At 40.3% G+C, this 10,179-nt stretch overlaps 1 protein-coding gene across 1 annotated transcript in view; it reads right to left on the bottom strand.

Moving 5' to 3' along the window:
- The window catches only part of evpla (envoplakin a), a 21,890-nt gene that overhangs the window by 8,028 nt on the left and 3,683 nt on the right, over positions 1-10,179 (bottom strand). Inside the window, exons 2-15 of the mRNA XM_020610961.1 lie at positions 6,240-6,339; positions 5,967-6,121; positions 5,606-5,729; positions 4,325-4,456; positions 4,149-4,190; positions 3,541-3,702; positions 3,319-3,426; positions 3,094-3,189; positions 2,317-2,427; positions 1,746-1,892; positions 1,478-1,632; positions 1,295-1,392; positions 691-863; positions 163-338 (exon numbers count right to left, since the gene is read on the bottom strand). Coding sequence (XP_020466617.1) covers positions 163-338; positions 691-863; positions 1,295-1,392; positions 1,478-1,632; positions 1,746-1,892; positions 2,317-2,427; positions 3,094-3,189; positions 3,319-3,426; positions 3,541-3,702; positions 4,149-4,190; positions 4,325-4,456; positions 5,606-5,729; positions 5,967-6,121; positions 6,240-6,339 — 1,779 coding nt within the window. The remainder of the gene's footprint in view (positions 1-162; positions 339-690; positions 864-1,294; positions 1,393-1,477; positions 1,633-1,745; positions 1,893-2,316; positions 2,428-3,093; positions 3,190-3,318; positions 3,427-3,540; positions 3,703-4,148; positions 4,191-4,324; positions 4,457-5,605; positions 5,730-5,966; positions 6,122-6,239; positions 6,340-10,179) is intronic.

Raw genomic sequence — 10,179 nt, 5'->3', positions numbered from 1 at the left:
TGATAAGTATTAATGTTTTTGTCCATTAAAAAAAATCATTTATTAAGAAAAAGCTTAATTTCCCATCTTAAAACAGTGGTACTTATATTTTTTTCATTGGGAACAAACCCCTCCGCCATGCCACTAGATATATGCAACTTCCCAAACAAAACATCTACTTACTTTGCGGTATAGAGGTCAGCAAGTGCAGCTATGCTGTCATACTTGTTGTTGGCAGCTCTCAGTTGGAGTGGCAATGCAGAGGAGGCACCACTGGGATCTTTAGATAGCAAGGGCTGCATATTGGCCTGTGCTGCCTGCCTCTGCTGCTCCAAAGCCTTTAGGGCCTTGGCAGCTTGCTGTAAAGATCAAATATGGAAACTTCAGATACGTGAATTCTTGGTTTCATCAGCTATATGACATCAGGTTATCTGGGGTTCCTCCTTCAGCCAAGTGTAATCACTACCAAGAGACTCCTGATAGTCTAAATGTTGTTTCAGAAGTGGTTTCGATTAACAACGCACCTCTATTCATGCAAACAGACCAAGATCCACGTGTACATTATGAATGCATACAAGCACAAACACATTTAACCCATATATATAAAGAACTGAGAGAAAGAATGGCTGCAGAAAACATTGAAATAAGAAGAATCTCAGCTCAAATACATTGTTTGCCATAAGAGTATTCATTTGAATGTGCTTGTCTCACCTCCTGTTCCCTCAGCCTGTTGGCTAGATCTCCAGCTGGGTCACTGCGGTTCAATGGGGTTCGCAGGCGGTTCAATGTTTTCTCCTCAGCGCTGGCCAGGTCCTTGTCCAGCTGGTCCAGTTGCTGAGCCATGGCTGCTGCTTTAGGGTCAAGTGCGGCAGAAGACACTGGAGCTGAATGAAGAAACAGGGAAGTTAATTTCTTGATTTACATAACTGTAGCATTCATACAAAAATTCTAAACAGTTATCATCTTAATAATAATAAAAACAATTCTGTGTCTAGAGCAAGATCTTTTGAATTTCTAGCCATAAATGTCTCTCTAGGAAAAAATGACAATTGTGGTAGGCTGCTGGTTATAGGAATTTATCAGCTCCCTTCTGCAAACTCTGATTCTATTACTAGGATCTTTCAGCTGCTGTCAAATCACAACAGATCAGAAATCTTGCTTAGAGGAAGCTTTAAACACGTTACAGAACAGGCTTTTCTAAATGATTTGTTACTGAACTGGTTTCTTCCCTGAATAGATAAAGGTTGATGATGATGATGATGACAGTGATGCTATATAATCAGGATACTGAAGAATTTATTTCATAGCCAGTGACCTGATTGCTGGGGCCTGGCAACTTCTGATTTATTATTCTTCACAGATGCTGCCAGAGAAGCTCTTTTTTTCTTGATGTCTGCCAGTTCACCGCCCAGTCTGATGAGCCAAAAGCAGAGAGATAGTGAGAGATGTAGAAATAGTTGTGGCTAGCTGTATAATAATGCAGCCTTGTATTACTTACAGATCCACTTGGTCAATAGCCTCTGGGTCAGGTGGTGGGATCTGAAAACAAACACCTGGGAAGGTTGCTGTTGCCCCATCATTGGAGGTAACCTGCCAGTTCTCAGGGTCTGAGTTTGATCTCAGGGTGAACTTCTCCCCTCTTGACAGAGAGGCCTAGATAACAATAAATAAAACACTTATGCAAAGGTTTATACAAGAAACATGAAACATATTTGACTCTGCCTTTTCATTACTCTGTGAATGTCAGACAAAAATTAAAGCTTTACGTTGTTTGTCTCCCAGTCACACAAAGACTCCACAGTGATGGGTCTGTTGGGGTTGTTGCGTCGTAGCTTGAGAGGAGCAATGGTGGTGCTGCGTCTCCTCAGGTCGGCCAGCAGCTGTTCACTGTTCTGCACAGCCATCTCCTCCCCCTGGAGGGAAACAGGCACAGAAGAAAATATATTTAGGAATAGTTATCTCACAGCAACAAATCCTCATCTTATATATTATTTGAGAATCAACACTGAATAAAATTTCTAATGATAATTTATGATAGTTCTTTCCCCCATTAGTTCTTCTAATTTAGCATCTTATAACATACTTTAATAAGCATTTACCATAACACAGTTGGGTGCTACAGTCATATTCTGTATCATTGTTTCTTTAACCTCTCTTTACCCTCTCTCTCCTTCTTCTCCTGCCTCTGATTATTTTATTGTTTCTATTGCCACTCTTCCCTCTCACTGCCAACTATTCCTCTTCCTCAATCCTTAATCTAAGTCATTTTAAAGGACGATACAGGCTGCAGTACTTCTTTTCATTATGTATCTGTAATAATGAAATGTTCCCCTGTACCTCAAGTTGCAGCAAAACCTCTGGGTTGCTCTTCTTGCTGATGGACTTGGGGTCCAGGCTGTTGTTGAGTTTGGTCAACATCTCTGACAGATGCTCAGCGTCCATTTGGTACTGGGAATAAGCACAAAAAATATGTTTCTTAATTTTTGTATAAAACCTGAATATGTCACTACAGGTCATGACTAAAAGACCAAGGCCCACTCACAATTCACCCCCCCCGGCCCTAACACATAGCCCTTCCCCTCCGTTTTGCGTGTTCACGTGTAGTGGTAGATGTCTCCCGATTCTCTTTAGGATGGAGGGGTAGGGCGAAGTGTTAGGCCTACACAGCCCTTCAAACAAAGCGTTTTCAGAAGCAGACTCAAAACTGAGCATTATGAGGCTAACTACAACAAAAGGTACCAGCAGTTGATGCTACACAGCTTAGACAAGTCCACCAACATTCCCTGGTATCAAAAACATATTCCTCTTTTTGTATTTTACCCATTTGCTGTTGAAAATTGCAAACCGATGCTTGAAGACCAGTGAAATCACCACATCTGAAGATGACACTGTGTGATTCAAAATTTCCAACAACTTGTCATGTCTGTTTACCTACCTGTCATCATTAACTATCGATGACGCATAGAGGTCATGAAGGGTTGTCCCATTTCAAAGGGGAAGGTTTCAACCATTACTAGAAATGGGATCCGGGCAAAATGTGTCTTCTCACACATTCTTAATCCAAATGCAAATTGTGAAAATGACTAATTGTGATGTATGCTGCCCCATATTTACCTTTTTGTATTCCTCCACATTGTCCAAGTGTGTCTCTTGACAAATGCAGAGATTGAGGAATTTCTGCCACTCATTTCGGACATCATCTTTCTGAGCCTAGAAAAAAAGTGTAATGAGTTTATTTATCTTGATTTTAAACATCATTCAAATTATGGTTTTAAATGATAAATCGAAAGGTTTATGGTTAGTGCCAAAGTTAAAATTACAAATTTGGCTCATGGGTACCTCTATTGTGGCACTGGCAGGGTGCTTCAGTTCAATAAGTCTGTCGCCTTCATCCTGGATTTTGTTAACCTCACTCTCGTGGGACAGCAGACTGTTGTTCTTGAAGTTCTGGTTGAGGTCACATTAAAGCAGGATTATTTATACAGCATGTTTTAACCCTGGTACAGTTAACATATAATGCTATAATTTACTGGTCAGTGTACACAGCCCATTAGTTCTGACCTCATACTGCCTGCGGACATCAGGTGGGTCCACCATGCGATCACTCCAGTCCTGCTTCTTGATCTTTTGCTCTTCTTCCTTCAGAAAGGTCATTTCCTTATTGCAGCCCTGCATGTATTCATACAAGCTGGTCAGGTAATGGCGACGCCACTTGGAGTTGTCCTGGGGGGAAAAAAGGCAACAAAAAACTCTCAAATCTGAGTAAAACCTCTGAAAGTGCAAACGTTTAAATTCATTGTTAAATTGTATTTTGATAGAATCTGTATTCCTTTAATTTTTCACATTTCTTGTTTAAAAGGGACACCAAACCTATGGAATATTGGTTAGCAAGAAGAAGGAGAAAAACTCAGTTTCAAGATGAGGTAGTATAAAGAATTGTTTCTGACATGCAAACAGAAGAAAGTGACACTTGTATGAGGCTTTCACTTTAAGTCTAAAGTAAATAGCGCCATACTATTGTATACTATTGCAACATTTAAAACAAAGTGATAAGGCTTTTCTCAAATATCCTCCAATAAATGTTAATGCATTTTCTAGTTATGAATTTTCACTATAAAAGCAAAAAATAAACCATGAAAATGTTATTACATGTGAACAACTCAACTCACCAGCAGATTGTTGTACTGTTTCTTTAGCTCAGTATATTTCTCCTGAAAGATAAGGTAGCAACAAGTCTTACAGACTGCCAGAAAGACAACATTAAGATCAGCTGCTGTGATGAGTGCAAACTGAGACCAGCCAGAATGTGATGTGAATACATTTTTGTGGAAACACACGTGCTCACCTTGCTGCCAGCGGAGCTGACGGACAGCTGTGAGTTGTAGGACTCGATTTCTTTGTGCAGGATGTTGTGAGCAGCAATCTGCTTCTCCAGGTCTGCCATGGTGGGGCCGTACTGCTCTGAGCTCACTTGTTTCTGTAAACACACATGCCGAAAGGATACAATTAATGGCATGCGGACACAAATGATCACCAAAGGGCGGGTCTCAGAGAATGAGTAACTCAGTAATTAGTTGTGCTCTTCCCTGACTCTTTGCTCTATAAAGTGTTCATTGTAGGGCGGTGAAAAACCGTAACTATTACAGACACAAAGGAATAGGTATGTACTGCATGTAGAGCAGTGTTGCAATAGGTTTGCAGGAGCCATGAATGACTGATTGTTATATAGGCTTGTCTTTGTTTTTTTGTCATGGTGATTGAGAGTTAGGTCACATGGGTATAGGTGGTGGCTATCACAGATATTAGGAGCACCTGTTTGTCGCATGGATGAGAAAATCATGTGTTCCTGAAGAGAAGATGTTAATCATTAGAAAACAGCTCTCAAAATAAATAAGTGAATAAATAAAGTTTGTTTGTTGTTTTTAAAGACCCAATAATTTCCTAAAACAGCTGGGAACTGTAATTTTTTTTAGCAGATGTTGCTAAAAATGTTGTATTTGTTTAATATGTAATATTTTCTGGACAATTAGTTGAATGTGATAAACCTAGAACATTTTCTCCTGTGCCCGGTCCTGACTGTGCCCCACACCTTTCCTGTGCCCCAGTCCTTTCAGACTGAGCATCTTGCCTTTCTTTTGTTTTCCTGCTCTTACTGCCACTCTGCCCGCACTCGCCTGTTCCTCATCTACCCGACCACCCAGTTAGTATTTAAACCAGCAGCCAGCACTTGCTAGATTGTCCACAAAAATTCCTCTTGTGACTTTCTAGCATTCACTGTTGCCTACCTGTTTCTTACTGACTAGTATTTCCTTTTGGATACTAACCTCACCTGCTCCCTGCCTGAGCTATTATCTCCCTGTGAATGGACTCTGGTTTACCCCTGGATCTGGTTCATGTTCATTTCTCATTTTACTGTTAACCTGTATTCCTTTACACTGCCTGCAAGCCCTCACCTACCCGACTATAGTTGCTACATTTGGTCCACTATTCTCACATACAACCCTGTTTTCACCTCTCTAACATTGCTTTTCATGTATTTCTGCACATGGATGTTTACTTAATGTAGTATGCGACTTATAAACAGTCCTTAATATATAAACTGTTCAGAAAGTGTTATTATACTGACTTGTTTCTTGCTCAAAACAGGGCCCCAGTCTATTCTGGGCATCAGCGACACATCTTCAATCTGCTCGTAGAGGTCTCTGTAGAAGGTACAGTCTTTCAGCCAGCGATCGTGGAGGTGGATGACACTGGAGTCGCCAAAGAAGCAAGAAACAAAGAACTTGTTCATGGAGATCCAGATTGTTCAGTATTAAACAAATGAATAATACTGTAAATAAATGCATACAAAATAGATATTAACACCATTATATGGTAAAATAATAATCCAACAAAATGTTTAAAAATCAGCTTATTATTAGAAAATGCTAGTTCATCCTGCATAAAGCGGCTATACTGTTATTCTTCAATACTGCATTTAAACTTACTCGCCCTCTATCTCTGTGGTTTGCGGGTGTTTGAGCTTCTTCGCTTTGTCAAGGTCCAGAAAGAGTTCCTTCAGCAGGTCCTCAGCCTCACCCAGCTTCTCTGAGATCTCACTCTGATGCTTGAAGGGCAGCTGCTTCTTTTCATTCTCAGCATCCTGGTGGAGGTAGACAGCAGATACAGTGATATTTCAAGAGATGGCTGCCAGTAAAAGTAATATATCATTAGTGCGTTAGTTTGTGTTTGTCTTTCTGAGTGTGTTTGTGTGTTCTCACCACAGCCAGCAGATCTTCTGCCCGGAGGACATCTTTCTCCACCGTGTCGGCATTCTTTTGCATCTGGGCGATCAACAAGGTCAAGTTGCTGGACTGGCCCCTGCGGGGTGAAGAGAAGGGGTCAGAAAAGGTCAACGATTAAACTGCACGCACAGATCACGTGATATCGAGTGTAGGTTCAGTCTGCTGCTTGCACTATCCACAGTCCCTTTCATGGTCTCATTTTTCATTTATTTAATTGTTTGTCTCTGATGCTCACCAGTAGTGGGTGCTTGGAAGTTTTTAGGGTTTAGTTTGACATATAGGTTCAAGCCAACAGTTGTCAATGATAGAAACTGATCAAGATATAAATATTCACTATAAAATAGACGCATAAATATAAATGAACTTCTTGAAGACGTAGACATCACAGTCAAACCACATTTTGAGAATAGTTGAGATTATCATTTTGATTTTTGCTGAAAAAAAAAAATGACTGGAGAGAAGAGGGGAGAAATTTCAATTAGACATTATCCATGAATGAAAGATACATTTCCTGAACAAAAGAAGAAAAAAATGGTTGTGTTTTTGGACTTACATCAACAGCTTTTCATAAAAACTCAAGACATTTCAGGATAACTGTCTGATTCCTGCTTATCAACATCAATGTGAGTGTTTCACCAATGTGCCACACCCAAAGTGTTCCTTAAATGCTGAAGATTCCACAATGGCCACCTGCTATCGTCACTCCCTTTATCAGTGTCAGTGTTGCTCTCTGCTATGAGTATCAGCAGAGATACTTGGCCTGACAAGAGGTAAAGGGATGACTCAGACAGACAAAAGGAGGAGGAGAGTCAGAAGCCTCTTCTACACTGTCCATTCGATGAGGGAATTTTCTGCATCTTTTCTGCCTCGCCATTCTGTGTAAAAGGTACAGTCCTGGAATCGAAGTTGATCCTCCAAAATGGCATACCAAGAGGTAGCATTTTTGAATGAGGAGAGAGAGCAGGGTCAGCAAGAACAATGTGAATCAGAATTTTAAAACGTTATTTTGTGATTGCTTAACTGTGGTTACATTCTAATTCCAGGATAAACACAATTACACGTCTGTACAACCCCGTGGACAGGATTTTGTGTGAATGCAGTCAAAACGTAGTTCCTGTCTATTCTGAGCTGAGGTGAGGTGACCTTGTGTGTGTGTATGTGTGTGTGTGTGTGTGTGTGTGTGTGTGTGTGTGTGTGTGTGTGTGTAGCCCTGCCCTCAGACAGGCACACAGACCTGAAACTGGATGCACATAGTCTATAATAGGCTACTATAATTCCCAACTTCCATTTATAAATATATCAAACAAAGTCTGACAACAGCCTGTTTGTTTGGTTTTCAAGTTGACTGCAAAGTACATGGACCGTCTGATGTCATGTTAAGCATCAGGATTCTAGTACTGAGATTCTCTCAGCTGAGTAAAAGGAACACAGGAGCGGCAGATTGTCAGCTTTTAAGCTTTGTGTAAACAGGCATAAATAAAAAAAGCTGCCTTGAAGGAGGGTCAAAATGCTAGCAGGTTTCCACAGTCTCTTTGTAAAAAGGGCTAGTCTACTAACCAACATGATGAAATGAGCTACACCCAGAAAACTAAATAAAAGGTCAGTCTATGGTTATGGAGTCAAAAATTAAATATCTGCAGTTAAAGATTTGAATGATGATAAACAGACTTATGTTACAATTAGAGTTGTCAAAGTTAAAGTGATGATAACACTCACTCAATCTCATTTTCTACCGCTTAGTCCCTGAACGGCGTCACGGGGGGGCTGGAGCCAATCCCGGCTGGCAATCGGGCAAAGGCGGGGTACACCCTGGACAGGTCGCCAATCCATCGCAGGGCTAACACATAGACGCACAACCACACACGCACTCCTATGGGCAATTTAGAGACACCAATCAACCTAAGCTGCATGTCTTTGGACTGGAAGCCGGAGTACCCGGAGAGAACCCACGCAAGCATGGGGAGAACATGCCAACTCCACACAGAAAGGTCCCGGGTGGGGCCCAAACCCGTAACCTTCTCGCTGTGAGGCAACTGTGCTAACCACTGCGCCACTGTGCGCAAATTAGTTTTAACCCCACTAATGTTTTTGACAGGCGATTAACGCATGCACATTCTATGATTATGACCCTCAGCCCACCCCATAGTTTGGGAAACCAGGAAGTGATGCAGCAGCAGAAAAGAGCAGAAATGGATAAAGAAAAGGGTCTTTTGAATGTCAAGTTGAGCTTCAAAGCCCTGCCAGATGTTCTCTAGACAAGACCAGTTTTTTTACATTTACTGTCAATGTGAATTGAGGTACCACTGGAGTACATCAAGTCTCAATTACCACTTGTTGGCCAAGCACAGAGCTGATGCAGAGATCCCTCCTCCACCTCGCCAAAGGTGGACCAAGCTGGCTAGTTTGCAACAGAAACAACTGATCAACTCTACAAGCAACAGACTTTCAATGGCAACAGCTAAATTGGATTAGTGGCTTCAGGCCAGTCAACATTGTGGAGGACAAGGGTCTGCTTGAAATAATTTGCATTGCATCCAGAGACTGCATGTATGAGCTGCCTTCAAGAGCCACCACTGTAACCAAGATACACAACTTGTATGAAGACAAGAAAGCTAAAGTGGAGGAGGCATTGGGACAGACAAATACGCCTGCACTCACCGGACACTACTGGACTTCTCTCAGTAATCAAAATTATCTCAGGGTCTCTATAAGGTACATTTAGAATAAGTGGTGGAAGAAGTACTCAGATCCTTTACTTAAGTAAAAGTAGCAATACAACTGTGTAAAAATACTTTGTTACAAGTAAAAGTCTGGCATTCAAAATGTTACATAAGTAAAAGTACAAAAGTATGATCATCAAAACATAATTAAAGTACTAAAAAAATAGTACTCATTATGTAGAATGGCACATTTTACATGTATATCATATTATTGTATTACTGATGCATTATTGTGTAAGTCACATTTAATGTTGTAGCTGGTAAAGGGGAGCTAGTTTTAACTGGCTTATATGCATTAAATTACTGCTGGGTAGCTTGTGAATTTTCCACCATAGATCAATGAGGTCTTATAATTATGTCGTATTTTGTATTAATCTGGTGCTGAAAAGTAACTAGTAACTTAAGCTATAAAATAAATGTAGTGGAGAAAAAGTACAATATTTGTCTCTAAAATGTAGCAAAGTCAATGTATGAAGTAGAAAAAAATACTAAGTAAAGTACTAATAAGTAAAGTACAGATACCTCAAAAACAATATGGTAGTAAGCATGCTTTTAACATGTCCTTAGTTAAATACAGTAAATTAGTAACTGTATTTAGTTACTTTCACCACAGTTTATTTATTTGAAACAGATTTTTTTTTAATATGCAATTTGTGATTAATTGCAAGTTAACAATGGGCAACAACGCGATTAATCGCAATGAGATATTTTAATCGATTGACTGCACTAGTAATAGTATAAAGAGAACAGTTTTTTTTTTGTGCAGAGCCTTTGTGGTAACAAAATCTTCTAAGCTTGAATAAGGGCTTAATTATTGTTGGTGTAAATTAAATCAGATAATAAGGGAGCACTGCAGACCTTTGCATGCAAAACAACAACAATCTCTCCACCGACGTCAATCAAAATGTTAAACTCTTTTACTTGTCCTTGAGACTTTACACTACAGGGATGAAAAGGCTTCTCATGTACTGAAACATCTGACGTAACACTGATGTGTATCAGCAAACCAAAGAATGTTGGCAAACCAAAGAGCACCTTTCTGGTTAAATGACCGACATGCTGAAACTACACTTTCCAGGACAAAATCTCCCTGGGGTGGAAAGCAAACAAATGTCATAAATGACTTCACAACAACCGAAATGCACATTTCACACAGTGATGGAGTGGCAGGGACGGCCGGGCGGGGCCAGGCGGCA

This window comes from Monopterus albus, unplaced genomic scaffold (genome assembly GCF_001952655.1).
Source record: "Monopterus albus unplaced genomic scaffold, M_albus_1.0 scaffold108.1, whole genome shotgun sequence".
Classification (NCBI taxonomy): domain Eukaryota; kingdom Metazoa; phylum Chordata; class Actinopteri; order Synbranchiformes; family Synbranchidae; genus Monopterus; species Monopterus albus.
Note: the sequence above shows the minus strand (reverse complement) of the source record. Positions and strands in the feature narration are given on the sequence as shown.